General features: G+C 54.9%; 1 protein-coding gene across 1 annotated transcript in view; it reads right to left on the bottom strand.

The window, feature by feature from the left end:
* Positions 1–6,758, bottom strand: part of SUN2 (Sad1 and UNC84 domain containing 2) — a 17,329-nt gene extending 10,571 nt beyond the window's left edge. Inside the window, exons 1-6 of the mRNA XM_007941760.2 lie at positions 6,634–6,758; positions 5,111–5,319; positions 4,236–4,373; positions 3,518–3,616; positions 3,104–3,197; positions 1,876–1,965 (exon numbers count right to left, since the gene is read on the bottom strand). Coding sequence (XP_007939951.1) covers positions 1,876–1,965; positions 3,104–3,197; positions 3,518–3,616; positions 4,236–4,373; positions 5,111–5,319; positions 6,634–6,758 — 755 coding nt within the window. The remainder of the gene's footprint in view (positions 1–1,875; positions 1,966–3,103; positions 3,198–3,517; positions 3,617–4,235; positions 4,374–5,110; positions 5,320–6,633) is intronic.
* Between the last annotated feature and the right edge of the window lie 10,208 nt (positions 6,759–16,966).

A 16,966-nucleotide genomic window follows, 5' to 3' on the forward strand; every position in this document is an offset into this window, starting at 1 on the left:
CGGCCCAAGAGCAGGAGCACCGGGCTGTGGCCACACAGAGATGCTTGCTTCTGGATTAGGGCCCTGTGTGTGTGACGTAAGGAGCTCTGGTGGCACAGTGGTAAAAGCATCGGGCCATTAATCAAAAGGTTGGTGGTTCAAACCTGCTACCCACTCCATGGGAGAAAGATGAGGCAGTTTGCTTCCATGAAGATTTACAGTCTCGTGAAACTAATGCAGCCACTCTACCCTGTCCTGTAGGGGTCACTATGAGTCAGAATTGACTCAATGGCAATCAGGTGTTTGTTTTTTTTTTTTTTGGTGTATGACGTATGGAGCCCTGATGGTGCAGCGGGTGAACACTCGGCTGCTAACCAAGAGCTTAGCTAATCAACTGGACGGCAGTGGGTGTGTGGGTGTGTGATGCATTTGCTCCTGAACTCTGTGGAGCGAGGGGGAGACACACACAGACACACAGACTGGAAAAGCCAGCTAGTGAGAGGTCTCTGCCCGGATGCTGTGGCATCTCAAGGGGACGAGACCATAGAGACTTTTCCTCATCATTACTGAAGACAAGACGAGAAAGGGAGACCCTGGTGATTATCCACATCTCTACTCAGACCAGGACCTGGGAGCAGGTGCGGCCTGACTACCTGCTGACACATCCTACCTGCAAGTCACTCAGACTTTCTACATGTTCCTCCACGTGATATGACAATAATGAGGGCTCTACCAACCCCTCAGGCTGTGGGGAAGTGTGTACTACTTCAGCGACACTCAGCCATGGCAGCCCATCCGAGTCACCTGGGGAGCTCCGAAAACCCATCTGTGCAGGGGTCCACCCAGACCATTGGGCTCACTCTCTGGAGGGCAGGGCCAGACAGTGATGTGTTTTAAAAGCTCCTTGGGTGACTCTGATGTATACCTCTCTGCCTAAAGAACTGTTATTATTTCAAGGGTGATGCCCAGTTTCCACCGGACAGGAACAAGCTGCTCTTGTAACAGGAAACACAGAAAGGAAACCAACACTTGGACAAAGTTCTATTTTGCTAGTAATAAAAGAAGTCATTGAATAGGCACAAAACCCATCAGCTCATTAAAAAAAAGTATGGTCTCTCATTATATGCTGGTGTCACAGCAAGGACTGCGAGGCTGGTGCGGGACAGGGCAGTCAGGGTTCTGTTTTGTGGTACACAGGGTCGCGATGAGTCACGGCCGACTTGATGGCACCTGCCACCACCATCATGGACACGGAGCAGGTGGCCCATAGAGACAGGTGGGAAGACTCAGGTGAAGTGGTCATATGAAGGCCAAATACAGAGTCAACATCAAGGTGATGATGTAACTCGGTAAGAAGCGTGGAAGCCCAATGAGAGACGGGAACGGCAAGACCCCGGGCAATAACTGGCATCTCAGTGCCCACGAGCCTACTCCTCTTTCTCACGTCACTGCTGTTATTCTAAGACGGCTACGTGCTTCGCATGCTCTCAAGTAGACCATGTCCTGCTTTGGAATGTGGGACAATGACTGCCAGTGAGAATGCTGCCAGGGTCCTTGCTTTCCCCGCCAAGCCTTCCTGTACTAGGATGTGCGTCTGCCCAAGTGGCACGAAGGATGAGCAAATGTACCCTGTGTGGCCCCCACACCCAGGACAAGAGCAGGGGCCTGGGCAGGCCGCTTCCTCCCCGGGCACCTGGGAGCGCGCAGTCGCAGTCAGGAGGCCCAGAGGCGGAGCCATCAGGGATGTGTACCTTCTGCCCCATCTGTCCAGCTTCCTGTCCCGTTTCTCCTCCCGCCCCTTTCTTGATCACTCGGGCTGTCCCACTTCTGCTCACATCCCAGCAGGCCGCCGACCAGCCCCCTCTGCCTCTCCCCGCCACCTGAGGCTGCGGTGACCCAGGCTCTGGAATCTCACCGTAAGTCAGGCAGGTGAGGAGCAGCAGCAGCAAGAGGAACCAGAGGAACGTCCTCAGGGACGAGACACGCCTAGACCACGTGGAGGGGAGAACAGCAGAGACGGGGTGACAAGACTGAGGGCTGCCACAGCCCCGCAGGGGTCCTGGGGATGCCTCCCTTCATGCCCACCCAGAGCTGAAGGATGTCCGTGAACCCCTCATCACACCGGGGCCACGGCGGACACTCCAGAGCTCCACCTGCAGGACTCGAAGTGACGGGCAGTCTTGGCTCTGAGTTTTAAGAGGTTATTAAAAATAATACATGACCTCCGAAAAACCTACCACTTTCACATACAGAGGTCCTCCATGCAAGCCAACACGGAGCCCCTGAGAGGTATAGACGGCCAGTGCACTTGGCTGTTAACTAAAGGGTTGGCAGGTTGAGTTCACCCTGGGGTGCCTTGGAAGAAGGGGCTGGCAATCTATTTCTAGCAAGTCAGCCACTGAAAACACGATTGAGCACAGTTCTCTGACACACGTGGGGTCACCATGTGTTGGAATTGACTGGCTTCACTGTTTTTCAAGCAAGGAAGTCTATTTTTAAAAAACTGATATACTGAAAAAGTAACTGCTTAAATGAACTTAGTTTCTTCTCAAAAAAGGGAGGATTTTTTTTTGTTCTTGACACAAATGCATTCTTGGGCCTCTTCTCAGCATGGCTGGTGCCCTGACTTTGTGACTTAGTCCTTTCTTCCCTGCCCAAGGGGCAGGCTCCCAAATCCTGCTGGTTTAGGAACAAGGGGCAAACCCACAGCCTCAGGCAGTGCCTTCTGAATGGGGGTCCACGGGGCCACAGGCCAAGAGGAAGTTTAATTTTCAGGGAACCCCACTTCTCAGCTGGAGCCTAAGGCCTAACCAGCAGGGGCAAGGCCACCGGTTTGTTTAAGAAGCAGGAAGTGGTTGGGCTGGTGAGAGGTTCGGGAGGAAGTGCCCAAGCAGAAACCACCCCGTGTGCCCAGAGTCGAGCCTAGAGGGCACTCAGAGGGACAGGAGTGACCTGAATCTGTGCTGGGCTGGGAGGGGGATGGGCCCCGGGGCACCCACTACTCAGAGCTCTAAGTCAGTTAGGAAAGAACCAACAAGAGAAACCCATACACAGGTCTGGAAATTGCATTGGTCTCTGCTGTCCAGCGGCTGGCTGGTTCTGTCAGGGCTGGAGTCTCACTAACCTGGTTAAAACGAACACGTCCAGGAGGGAGGCGGCTGTGGTCAGGCGGTACCAGGTGGTGCCAACCCACCAGTAGAGAAGCCCAAAGAGTCTGCCTGAAAAGTGACAGCGCAGGTCAGTCACCATCCCATGCCCTGCCGCCTCTCTCCTCCTGTGGTCCTCCCCGCCGCGCTCTAACGCCGACCTGCCGGCACACCTCTATCCTGCCCCGTGAGACCCAGTCCCTCTGACCCCACCTGTCCCGCTCTGCAGTTGCCCCTCCCCTTCCAGGCCAGGGCCCTCATGAGGCCCTCAGTGACGACGTATTCAGTCCAGAGCTTCTCAACGGTCCTGCCGTCTCTCGAGAGGGCTGGGTGCCCGCGGCACAGAGATGGAACGGCCACATAGAGAACAGCCACCAAGAGCCGGCACCCACCTGGAGAAGTGAGCACCACCCAGAGAAAAGAGCCTGCCCGAGAGACCGCGTTCCTCAGCCGTGAACCTGAGCTCCGCTGGTCCAGCTCCGCCGAGTAGCCTGCAGGTAGGAGGAGAGGAAGCCAGCTCAGCTTGCCCTCCCTTTTAGGAGACCTGGGATGTGGAGGCTGTCAATCACCTTCTCCCTTCTGCTCTGAGACCACGTGTTGGCTTCCCACAGGCCTGGCCCGGGGCACCAGGGCAGGGAGTGTTTGCGGCGGGAGGGAACGGTTTCTCAGTGTCTTATACCCCACTGGAGCTCCTTACTGTACACCCCTACTCACGATGACCCTCAAACCATGACCTAGAACCAGGCAAAGCGATCTTCATTCATTTAGCAATGACCATCAGGCACTTACCGTATGTGAAGCTCCATGTTGAAAGGCTCTAAATGTGTGAACGCACAATGGTGTTGACCTCAGGTCACCCACAGACTTGTGTGTGTGGGTGGGTGTGGGTGCAGTAAGTGACCACACAGTCACAGCACAGTGCTGAGGGCTACCATGGCCCAGGTTCAGGACACCTTGGTGGACAAGGGAGGGAGGCCCCGGCCAGTCTGCGAGGTGATCACCAGCACGGCTTCCCACGACCTCGCCAGCAGTCATGGAGTCTGTGGGAGCCTCACCAGAGGCTGGGGGTGGGGGGAGGAGAGAGGGGAGCTCAGAAGAAGCACCGCCCACCTATGTAATCGTCCTCAGAAGAGTAGCCCGAGGAGGAGGCAAGGAAGTCCTCGGAGCTCTTGTTCTCCATCAGCCCGTTGACCCTGCTGCTCTCGGTCCCACCAGTGCCCCTCCTCCTCCTCACCCGCAGATCCTCACCTGGGGAGGGAAGAGCCCCCGTGAAACCGGGTCTGGTGCAGAGATGCTCTGAGGCAGGGATCCCCGAGGACCTCCCAGGGTCTCCAGGCCCCTCAAGGGTGAGTTGGGACAGGGGCCTCCCCTCTGTCTCTGGGGCTTAGAGTGGCCCTGTTACTGCTTTGTCATCTACAGGGGTCTTGGAGGTGAGCAGACTCGACCACTCTTTCAAGGGTGTCTGAAGATGGGGAGCCCCCCCTCTGGCCCAGAAGGGGTTAGGAAAGCCCTCAGTGGGAAAATTTGACCCTTACTCCCCAGAGAAAGAAAAGGCAACCAAGAAAAACCACCAAGCCCGCTGCCATCCAGCCAATTCCAGCTCCTGACACTCCCAGGTGTTACAGAGGAGAACTGAGATGCACAAGGCCTTCTTGTAATATTTGTGGAAAACAGGTCACCAGGCCTTTCCTCTGCAGTGCTTTGAACCATCAACCTTTTGGTTAGCAGCCAAAAGAGAGCAAACTGAGCACCACCTTGGGTTTAAAGGAGGGAGCTCTAATGGCGTAGTGGATAAGGCATTTGGTTGCCAACCAGAAGGTCAGCAGCTCAAACTCATCAGCCGCTCCAGGGAAGGAAGATGGGGTCATCTCTTCCGTAAAGGTTCATAGCCTCGGAAACCCAGCGGAGGTCACTATGCGTTGGAACCCACTCCATGGCAGTGAGTTTGGTTTTGGGGCCCCAGGAAAAAGACTTGAGACACTCACTCCAGTAGGGGTCGCTGTGTAGCTGGTCGTCCAGGAGGGAGCTCCTGTCGAGGAGGGCGGTCCTGGCCAGGGAGGCGGCCCGGGGGCTGCCTATGTAGGACTCTCTGACCACAGACTCGCTGTAGTAGGAGGTGTGTGCGTCAGAAGGAGGGGCCAGCTGTGGTGCTGGGGAGAGACGCTTTACGTTGCTGGATTTCTTCTTCAAGGTCCTGTGGGAGGTGGACCATAAGGAGGGGAAGGGACCAGGCCGGGAGTCCAGTGGGGACAAGTGGTATTACTAAAAGGTTTAGACTGTACCCTGATACCGTCACTGGGTGGGGGTGGTGGGGGTGGTGGTGACACGAAGATGACCCCAGGGCCCATGGTGGTGTTGCTGCAGCAGCGGGAAGGGCTGTCACTATCAACCATCACCCAGTGTCCTAACTCATCAACGTCCCCTCACTCTACCCCACCGCCACTCTGGCTAGCCATTGGGCAGAGAAGAGAGTCTGCCTGGGCTAAGGGAGAGGGGAGGAGCTGCAGGAAGCCACTGGGTGGTGGTGGTGGGGGATGGTGGGAGGTAGGGAGGTGGGGCCAAGAAGGGTGAGGCCACATAACCTCAGCCCTGGGTGGGGAATGACACCATGAGTTACTGCACTTTGTGACACTTAGCGATCTGCTGGCGAAAACACTACAGAAAATTCAACAATGCACTGGTTGCCAGGCAACCAGCAGCGACCATTGGTTCCTGATGGTCTGCTAAGTGCAGGTGTATTTTCTGCTGCTGTCTCTAAACCTCATAAGAAACTAGGCATGATTAACAGCACAGGAGGGAACCAAGATTCAAACGCTGGTCTCTCTAATCCCAAAGCCAGTTTTCCCCTATGCTGCTGCTGCTTTTTTTTTTTTTTTCTTAATACATTTTATTGAAATATAATTTATATACAGTGAAATACACAAAACTAAAGTGACACGGGTCAATGCATTTCCCCTCTGCTTCTTAATGGAGTAGTAATTTCTACAGCCCTCTGAAGACCAAGACACATCTGACCTGCCTCCCAGAGCAAGCAAAGCCACAGGCTGTGACCTGGGCCCCACGTCCGCCAGAGGGACAGGACGAGGAGGCAGTGCCCCGCCGACTTGCTCCTCTCCTCAGACCTTCACTGGCCAGCTGCTGAGGCCCCCCGCCACTGAGACACATGGGCCTGGGGCCTGGTCAGACGGGCACGCCCATCCGCAGCAGATGGGGCACTTAGCGGGTCAGCTTGCCTCTCAGGGTTTCCGGCCTGGCTTGTGCCTGAAGCTAGCCTCCCCACTTCCTGTTCTCTGCACAGGAGGGCAGCCCTGGCTGACAGTAGGAGGAAGAAGAAACGCACTGGTCCTGGGGCCTCGCTAGGTGTGAATAAAGGAAGGGCGCCCCTGAGCCCACACTGGCACCTCATCTCATCTGTGCCCCCAAGATTCCACTGCAGGAAGAGGTCATGCAGTGACGCTGCCTAGTCTACAGGGGCTGGGCTGCCCGGGTCTGCGGGGGTCTCTCGTACCTGAGAGGACTGTCTTTAAACAGGGTGCTCTGGCTCCCCGTGATGGAGCTCCCACCGCTGCTGCTGCTGCCCGCGTCATCGTCCCCCTGGGAGTATCGCGTGAGGCGCTGGCTTCGCCGAGACATGATGAGGCCCAATGTGGATCCTTCCACCGACGTCTTGGGGAGAGGAAGGAGAGCAACACGTGAGGCTCGGGCTGTTCTCCAGCCCTTTCTCGGAGCTGGGGAGGTGGAGGAGCTATCTTGCAGAGGAGAATGGGTCACCCCTACTCATCCAAGCAGAACAGCTCCTGAGCCGGGGGTGCGGCGGGCCCTTTATCAAGCCTCGTCCAGCACTGCCCTCCCTGCTGCAGCCTGCCTTCCCTGCCCGCCTCGGGGCTTGTTAGCACCGTGTGAGCTCTTTGGTGAGGAAAGTGGTTCAGTGGGACATTCTCGCCTTCCATGTGGGAACCCTGGTTTGATTCCCAGCCACCGGTCTGTCCCTGGAGGCCTGCATGCGGCTAGGATGCTGAGAAGGTTTCAGTGGAGGGAGACAGGCCTGGGGTCAGTGAAGACCCCATGGATCACAGGGGTCCGATCCACAAGCAGTCACAGGACGGCACAGGATCCGGCCGCTTCTGGTCCCACTGTGCTTGGGGTCGTGGCGAGTTGGAGGCGGTAAACAGTGACGAGCACCTCTTTCAGGGCGATTGCTACAAGCTTTTGTCTCTTTTGCTTGACTTGTCTTTGTGCTCCTTGGCTCTGAGCTTCTTGGGAGCGAGAACTGGGCCTCCTTTGACTCTATTCCTTTGATACTCAGGCAGAGACCCTGGCACGGAACAGGCTCCCTATGAAGGCTTAATGAGTGACATTGACAGGGGCCACCTGCATGGACCCCCAGTCCAGCAGCCCCACCACCCTGTCCTCTCCCCCAGCTGCATCTGTGTTCACTCCCGCTGCTTCTCTTAGTGGGCTGCACCTTCCTTTCCTTCCTGCACATCCATACGCACTGACTCTGGTGGTTAAGGTTGTGTGTCAACCCGGCTGGGCCTGGGTGAGTGGCTGGGCAGCTGGTAGTAGTTATTCCCCATGATGAGACTGGCAATCAACTCCATGGTGGGATCTACCACAAGCAGCTGGGTAGCTGCTTCAGGGATGTGGTCTGCTTCCCATATATAGGCAGCTGCTTTGGGAATGGTCTCCAGTGTATGGCACGCCTGAACCCCATACATAGCTGAGTTGTTGCTTAACAGTCTGCCATATTGCCTTGCCGACCTTGGGACTTTTTCTGGACTTGAATTAATGACCTGTCATGTGGTTTGGTAACATTGGGCCTGTGCCTTTTTACTTGTCGACCTTGGGCTTGTCAGCCTCAGCAGCCAGCAGCTGGCTGAGTGAAGAATAGCCTCTTGCTTCAGTGGGCTGGGAGCAGGAGGCAGAGCTGAAAACCAAGGTCGAGCTTCTAGAGCCTGGCACTTTGAACTCAGACTTAAACCCTCCAAACTGTAAGAGAATAAACCCGTTTGTTAAAGCATCACAATCTGTGGTATATTCCTGTCAGAGCGACACTAGGTAACCACAACAGTGACGCAGGGCCCCAAGCAAACCTTAACTGCCTACAACCTTTCCTTCATAAATACTGCCCATGTTCTGACGGTGCCTGTATATTATACCATATATCACCTTGTATATAGTACTGTGTGTTATACCGTATATTCCACTGTATACCATACTGCACTATCTGTGGATCTTGATTTCAGGACGATGACAGGCTACTTTGTCAAGCGCCTCCTAGGTACCAAGCTCCTTACACACCTCATTTCTGAGCCTCACAAGTGAGGTAGGTATTGTCACTCCCATTTTACAAGGGAGGAGCCTGGGGCGTGCAGATGATGCAGGCTGTCAGTGACAGAGCCAGGCCTGACGGGGAGCAGTGCCTGGGCCTTTCCGCTGTCCTGGAGTCAATTCTGACTCACAGCAACCCCCACTGCGTTTCTGAGGCTGCAAATCTTTACAAAAGTAGATTGCCCCATCTTCCTTCCTTGGAGCGGCTGGTGGGTTTGAACCATTGACCTTCTGGTTAGCAGCCAAATGCCTTATCCACTAAGCCACCAGAGCTCCTTACTAGAGTCTTTACAACCCGGAATATGCTCACAAGGGCTGCATCCAGAGTAGCTACAAAACAAATAATTGTTAACAAACTAACCAGACAGGGAGGCAGAGCAGCGAGTGTGAAATTACAGGCAGTCCCAGCCCGCCTGCCCATCACCAACAGGATGGAATCAAGGCTCTGAGACCCACAAGGAGGACAGCAAGGAGGCCAAAATGAAGAGATCCGGAAGAAGGCGGTGTTCTCCGGACACGTGGGAGAGTCACTAATGAGCCTCCAACTCCAGAAACCCAGATTCATAACCTCAGATGGTAAACACAGCGGGTCTCCTCTTAGCACCTCTGCCTGCCCATGTTCCAAAGTCATGATTGCAGCCCAGACCCATTCGAGAGCTCCTGGTATTTGGGACTGTTTACCACTTCCGACAGTCCCGGCTGGTACTTGCATGATGAGTTTGCTGGGTGGTGTGGTAGGCACAGACTCTAACAGATCCCAAGCTAGACTACAGAAACCAGAAGGTCTGGTTAGTCCAGAAATCTAGAAGTCTGAAAAACAAGTAGCTGCATGTCCTGGTCTTAACAGGCATCTTCCCAGGTAGGATGCCCACCTGGCACCTGTCTCTGGGTTCCACCAGTGTTGATAAAGGGACTGGACACAGGCAGTAGTGGCCACAGCAGCTGGAAGCTGGCCTTGGTCCTTTTCCATATTCCATTCCTTATACGGTAACTCCACCCCGACTGCTGTTGTTGTTAGGTGCTGTCCCGACAATCCCAGCTCCTAGCACCGCCGTGTCACAGGCTAGAAACTGCTCTGAGGTTTTCTAGGCTGGAATCCTCATGGAAGCAGACCTCCAGGCCTTCCTCTTGTGGAACCACTGGGTGGATTTGAGCTACCAACCTTTCAGTTAGCAGCTGAGAGCTTCACCGTTGCACCATGAGGACTCCTACTCCCAATACACACACCCCCAAAAAAAACAAACCCACTTCCAGATGCCCACCCATGCCTGTTCCTCTCAACCCCTGCCCTGCTCAAGTGGATCCCATCTTCCCCTGGGGCACAGAGAAGCGTTTATACTGTACAAGGGCTGCTTTGAAGTTTCCGGAAGAGGTGTGTGGGCCCCTGACAACTGTCAGCACCCACCTCCACCCTCCCGCAGAAGCCTCTTAGTCTTTGCCTCGGGGTGCTGGTATGGCAAAACAGAAAGGAGCAAAGGCCCCAGTCTCCACAACAAGGAAGCCGTCAGCATCTCAAATACTTTGCATGTCAGAGACGACTCCTCCCAATCAAGACACTCTCACATAAAACCACTGGGTGGGGGACAAAATCCCCCCCACTTCTGAGCTGGACTCCATCCTCTCCTCAGCTCCACTTTGCCCATCCCGCTGTGACATGTGTCTATCACAGGCGTGGTATCCAGCCAATCTTCAGCTTCAACCTAGATCCTGAATATTCCCCACGTGACATTTCCACACATTTCCTCATGGGACCTGCAAAACCTGCAAGTGTGAACTTCCCAGTCCTTTCATTCCCTAGGGGCTGAGGCTGAGGTTTTTACCAAAGGCATGCCAGCTGGCTCTCTGCTCCAAGTCACAGAGCCTACTCCCCCGCCTGCTTGATTTTTTTTTTTTTTTTTTTGAAGGGAACAAAATGGACCTTCCTCCTGCCGCCCTGACCCCGAAGCCCAGACAGGCCACAGCGGCAGAGAACTGCCTGTTCCTGGAACTGCCTGCTTGGCACCCAAGATGTAGGCACTGCCCAGGGCCTGTTGGGGTAGCCAGGGCTTCATTGCTCGCCTCCCGGGAAGCACTGCCGGGGAAGTCCCGCCTGGAGACGTCAGCCCCCTGGGCTGACCAGTGGGGCCGCGGGATCTGAGGGCGGGTGCAAGGCCGCGAGATGAGTCAGGGTGCCTGGCCTGGGCACGGCTTGGCCCTCCCCGCCCGGCCCCGGGGGCGTGCGCCCGGCGGGGTTGGAGCCTGGCTCGGCCTGGCCTGGGAGGAAAAGCCAGGCCCCGGGCAGGTCGGCCCTGGTCGGAGCGGCCCGGCGATGACCCCAGGGTGAGGCTGGGCCCGAAGCCCGCGGAAGGCGGGCGCGCGCCGGCCCAGCACCCTCGTCCCGAGCGTCTGCTGCCGGAGACTCCCGGCTGGCGCCCCGTTACCTGCTGCGCGGCTCTTCCCTGAGCGCTGGGGGCGTCCAAGGCCCGGAGCGCCCCTTCCGGGGCTGGAATACGCAAGCGGCGCTCCGCACCGGGCCGAGGCGGGCTGGGCTGGGCTGGCGCACGGGTGGCTGCGAGCGGCGCGGAGCTTGGGCGGCGGACAATGGGGCCCGCGAGGCGTGAGTGGGGCCGGGCGGCGCGCGCGTGGCCGAGTGTGTATGTGTGCGCCTGTCAGTCAACGCTGACAGGCCGCGGCCCATTGGGTAGGCCCCGCCCGCCGTCACCGCCCACCGCCGCCGCCCATTGGGTGGTTTGAACACAAAGGCCCCCCGGCTTGCCCCGCCCTCAGCGTGGGCCCGGGCCCGGGCGCGCCCAGCTTGGAAGCCCGCGCGTGGGAGGCGCGTCAGCGTGAACCGCGGTCCCCAGCCGCTAGAGGCGCCGCTGAAGCGGGCGACCCGTTGGGGGCCTGGCTGCACTTGGCTTCAGTCTATGGTTCCAAATACCTGACAGACCTTCTGGAGCGCCCCCTGGTGAGCCTCTCCTCACCCGGGCCAGTGGGCGCGCAGGTCCCTATGCGCCCCTCCGACCGCGGCGTGCCAGCTTCCTGCAAGCCAACTCAGCAAGGCAGGGGTGCTAGGGCCTTAAAAGCATTGGGTGGTTGGGGGGCGCTGCCTCTCTGAGGATGTTGGTGTTGTTGTTATTTGTCATCTGAGGATGGCAGGAGGGAAAGGGGGACAGGGGAGGTAGAAAACCGGGTCTGGGACCTGCCTGGAGGGGTGGCTTTTAGCCCTTATTAGACTCTGATAAATGATTGCTGAACAGTTGCTAAACGCCTGGCACTTGTACAGTTGTCCTCTTCACTAGGCATTTCTACATCCATTTCACAAATAAGGATACAGGTTCATAGAGGTCTTAGGTTATTTGCATAAGATCACACAAGTAGGAATAGGCAAACTGAGGGCTGGTGAGTCTCTCCACCTCCAAGCCCGAATTCTTTCCATTTCAGGGTTGATTTTGGCATTCCAGACAGGGCAGTTCCAGAGCGACTTCACCTGTGCAGGAGCACAATTCAGGCCGTGAGAAGGCAGGACCCACGCCTCTGCCTCACTCAGATTTCCACACCTTGTGTGGAATGAGTGCTCTGAATTGAATGCGTAAAGTGGCACCTGACTCACTCGCCGGCTCCCCACCGGCTGGTTTTACACCAACAACTGCATAGCTCAGGAGGAGTTGTTTCCTGTACAGGCTCCTGGGAGGGAAGAGGAAAGGGTATCATTATTTCACTTTTAAAGCGCCAGGAAATGAGACAAGAAGTGACAAAATCACTGAGGCAGGCACAGGAAGATGCCAGCCTGTGCGTGCGTGTGTGCGTGTGTGTGTGTGCGCACGTGCATAAGTACAAGCCTGCAGCCTTCATGCTGATTGCTCCAGCCTGATTCCAGACAACAATGGCTCCCCTTCCTGGGCCCCTATCACCCCACCTGGAAAAGAGGAGCCTCACCTGCCCTTACAGCACCTTGAAGACAACAGTACCAAAACCAAACTCACTGCTGTCAAGTCAATTCTGAGGTGGAATCTCTACAGAAGTAGATTGTTCAACCTTCCTTCCAAGGAGTGGCTGGTGGGTTTGAACCACCAGCCTTCTCATTAGCAGTTGTTCTGGTTACTTAGTGCCGCTCTGACAGAAATATACCACAAATGGGATGGCTTGAACAAACAGGAGTTTATTCTTACAATTTGGAGGCTTTAAGTCCAAGTTCAAAGTGCCATGTTCTAGGGGCTGGGTGAAAGCCCTTCAACCTTGGGGTTCAGCTCTGCCTCCTATTCCTGGCCCACTGGAGCTAGAGGCTTTTCTTCACTCAGACAGCTGCTGCCTGCTGAGACTGACAAACCCAAGATTGACAAGTGAAAAGGCACAGTCCCGATGTTACCAAACCACACGGCAGCCCCTTAATTCAAGTCCATTGTAAGTGCCAAGATTGGCAAAGTGTGGCAGGCTGCTGAACAATGACTCGGCTACACACAGGGTTCAAGCGTGCCATAAGCTAGAGACCGTTCCCCAAGGCTTCTCCTTATATACAGGAAATGACCACATCTGTAAAGCAGCTACTCAGCTGCTCACAGTAGATTCCACCATGGAGCTGATTACCAGTCTCATCATGGGGAATACTACATCCAGCTGCCCAGCCACTCAACCAGGCCCAGCCAAGTTGACACATAAACTGAACCACCACAGCAGTTAAGTGCCTTAGGCACCACACCACCAGAGCTCCTGAAGAGAACAGTGCTGCCATTGTTACTCCCGGGGTTAGACCACTAGGCCCTGAGGGCAAGGACTGGTCCAGCGCCGGGCCTGGCTCCTGGCTGACTATCTGCTGAATGTGGAATGAGAGAAAGGAGAACTCAATGCAGACATAGGGGCAGTATCCAGGGAGGGGAGGGGAGGGGCCCCTCTCTTGACTCTTCTCCTCACTGGGGTGTTTGAGTCCTCAGTTTGGTCCCAGCCAATTCCAGTGGAGTCCCCACATCCCTCTACTCCTATTGTAGAGTCTGTTTCCTTCTTTTCCAAGAGTCCTGGCAGGCAGACCCCCTTCCTGGCTGGTGCCAGTTTGTGGAGTAAGTGAGGGTATGCCTCCTACTGATGCCAGGCAAGGGTCATGCCCACGGGCCAAGTGGAGGCAGGCCCCTTATAAGCTGTGTTGTCTCTATGAGACTGTGGTAGGCTGAATAAGGGACCCTGTAGATATTAGGCTCCCACCTATCTAGGGGGAGCTCTGGTAACGTAGTGGTTAAGGCACTTGACTGCTAACTAGAAGGCTGGCAGTTCAAACCCACCAGCCACTTCTTGGAAGGAAGATGGGGCAATCTACTTCCATAGTGATACTGCCTCGGAAACCCAAGGAGGGGTTGCTATGAGTCAGGTCCAACTCGATGGCAAACAACAACACCTGTCTATGAGTTTGTTGTACCATGGTGGCTTGCAGGTTTCTATGATCCTGGAAGTTATACCTCTGATATTTCAAATACTGGCAGGGTCACCCATGGTAAACAGATTTCAGTGGCACTTCCAGACCAAGACAGACTAGGAAGAAAAGCCTGGTGATCTATTTCCAAAAGTTAGTCATTGAAAACTGTGTGGCTCACAGTGGAACACCGTTTGACACAGTGCTAGAGGACTAGTCCCCTAGGAAGCCCTGGATTCTCGGGGCGGTGGGGGCACCACTTGTGTCTCTGTGGTCCTGAGCCAGTCACTTTACCTCTCTGAACCACTGTCCTCATTGGAAAGTGCAAATTCCAATGACTGTAATAGCAACAACTGTGTTGCCTACCACAATGACCAGTTATTTGGCCTTAGACAAGTGACCAGGGCTCTCTGGCCTGTTTCCTCACGTGTGAGGTCAAGTGAGGATATATATGCAGAAGACTGTCAAACACAAAGGCCTTTTGCCACCTGTGGTCTCTGGGGGAGATGGAGGAGGACTCTAGGGAGCAGTGGGGGTCGGGGTGCTTCTCCGGGCTTCCCCCACAATGGCACTTCCCACTCTTTACCTGTCTATCTCCTGCACAGCCTCTCGCCATGTGTCTCAGTGACCATCCACAGTTAGGGCTCAAACACACTCATGTCAAATGAGGTCAGGAGTGAGGGGGGCGCCCCCTGTCACCCCCCTGCAGTTGGGGCCACTCACCCTCCTCCCTGCCCCCTGCTTCTCTGCTGCTGCCAGGGTGTGGGCAGTGGCGTCTGTCTTCTCACCTTCACAGGCAGAGTAGCCTTGGCGGGGGTGGTGGGAGGGACACTTTAATGTCAGGCTTCCTAGCAGCTATCAGGCCTGAGGGGGTGGCCACCTCGGAGGCTCGTGGGGCTCCACAGTCAGTCCCTGGGATCTGATGTGCACTCCACACCCACCCACCCCGGCCAGTCCAGCGAGGAGCCTCCCTGTTTACAGACCCTTTCATCTCAGAGAGCTCAAAGAGCTTTGTCAGCCGGTGGCCAGTGCAGTTAAGCTGTTTTATGGAAGAAGTCCAGACCACAGAGGGCCTGGTGCTGGATCCGAGTCATGAAGTGAGCCTGCTGGGGCTCCAGGGACAGAGCGTGCACCCCTGATGGACAGTAACAGCAGCGGGGCGAGACTTCCCAGACTTTCATGGGACGGCTGTGTCTGACTCATCTATGTCTCCCATGCCTGTGACGGGACTGGCTCCCCAAAATGCCCAGGCAACCCACATCAACCATCCGATAAGCTGCTTCAGCTCCCAACCCTTCAAAAGCCTGGCTTCCTGGTGTGGCCTTCAAAGCCCTTCAGACACAGGCCCATTGTGGGGCTCCCTGGCACTCCCTCCAGCCGAGCCCTGCTCCTCCGCTTTGCTCTGTGGCCACACCTTCGTCGGTGTCCTTGCCCTCTCTTTGCCCTTGGCCTGGAGCACCCTTTCCTGTTTCCTCTGCCAGATGAAATCCTGGTCACCTCTCTAGGGTGACTCAAACGTCACTTCTTCCTGAAGGTCCCCAAGTTCCCAAGGCACAAGGACTGGCTCCTGCCCCGCACTCTTGTTGTCCCACGTGCCCCTCCGTCCACACACTCCTCCCCTGTGGATACTTGGTCTCTCTCTAGAATAGTGTGCTCGCTGCTCGAGCAGGGTCTGTGCTCACCGCTGCTCTGTGGCTAAACGTCCCTGGAGTACAGAGCTGTGACGTCAGGCTGCTTCCCTCCGAGTTCCATTTACTAACCGAGGGGACTTGGGTGGGTCAGTCCGTCGCCCTGTGCCTCGTTTTCACCATCTGTTGATATGGTCGTTAGTTGCTGTCACACTGACCTCCAACTCATGGTCATCTGTCAGTGTCACCAAATTGCACATTTGAACAATTGTACATTGTACAATTGAACTGGTGTACGTTTTGCTGTGTATATTCTCAACAATGAAATAGATGAAATTTGAAAACAGCTTAATAATAATTATTATAAATAATAATAATAAAACCATTGTGGACCGCAGTTCCATTCAGACCACATGGGTGCCATGAGTGAGAACTGTCTCAACAGTAGTTGGTAGCTGGGCCCGGCTCTCAGTAAGTGTAAGCTATGAGTTGGACTCGACTGGATGGCAGTGGGTTTGTGTTTTTGGTTCAGTCTTGATTTCCTCGTCTGTAAACTAGAGATTTTAACATGCCTGTTTCACAGGTGTATAGCACAGTGTCTGTCACAGGGTAAGCACCCAGCACACATTAACTCTTGTTATATTCATAAGCATCTATTTATTGACACTTACTGCATGCCCATTGTGACAGTGTAAGACCAGCCACTGCTCTGCAGGGAGTCACCATCGGTTGGAGAACCCAGATCCTGACTATGGAGTAAGATGCATGCCCCAGGAGGGTGACACAGGGCTCTAGTGGTCCCCCACTACCCAGGCCTCAGTAACTCTCCTTGGCACTGTTGTCTTCGTGGGCCCCTCCCTCCTTAAAAACATATTAGAAATTCTCTTTGACTATAATCCAGGGTGAATTATATTCATTATTTTCTTCTCATTAAGAAAGTAATTACAACATATCCAAGAGTCCCTGCAACTCTTGTGGGCCCTGGCCCTGTGGCCACTATGCCAAAGGGAGAAGGCGGCCTGGCCATGCATGAGTTTCCTGTGGGTGCCACAACAAAAGACACACAGCAAATGGTGTATGAGAACAGAAATGCATTGTCTCAGAGTTGTGGAGGCTGGAACTGCCAAGCAAGGTGTCAGCTGTGTTGACTGCTTTGGAGGCTCTGAGGGAGAATCTGTTGCAAACTTCTCCCCTAGCTTCTGGCGAGGTTGGCAGTTGTGGCATTCCTCGGCTTGTACATCCCTCCAGTCTCTGCCTCCAGCCTCACATGGCCTCATTCTTCTCTCCAAGTCTCTCTGTGTGTCTTCTCCTCTTTTATCAGGGTACAGAACACTTGTGTTGGCTTAGGATCCAGCCTACAGCAAAGTATGACCTCATGTTAACTGATAGCATCTTCAAAGTCCTCTTTCTTTATTTTAATGTATTTTATTGAAATATAGTTTATGTACAGTGAAATACACAAAACTAAAGTGACATGGGTCAATGCATTTTTTTTTTTTTTG

Source organism: Orycteropus afer, unplaced genomic scaffold, assembly GCF_000298275.1.
Source record: "Orycteropus afer afer isolate SDZICR_OR568_19922 unplaced genomic scaffold, OryAfe1.0 scaffold00083, whole genome shotgun sequence".
Lineage (NCBI taxonomy): Eukaryota > Metazoa > Chordata > Mammalia > Tubulidentata > Orycteropodidae > Orycteropus > Orycteropus afer.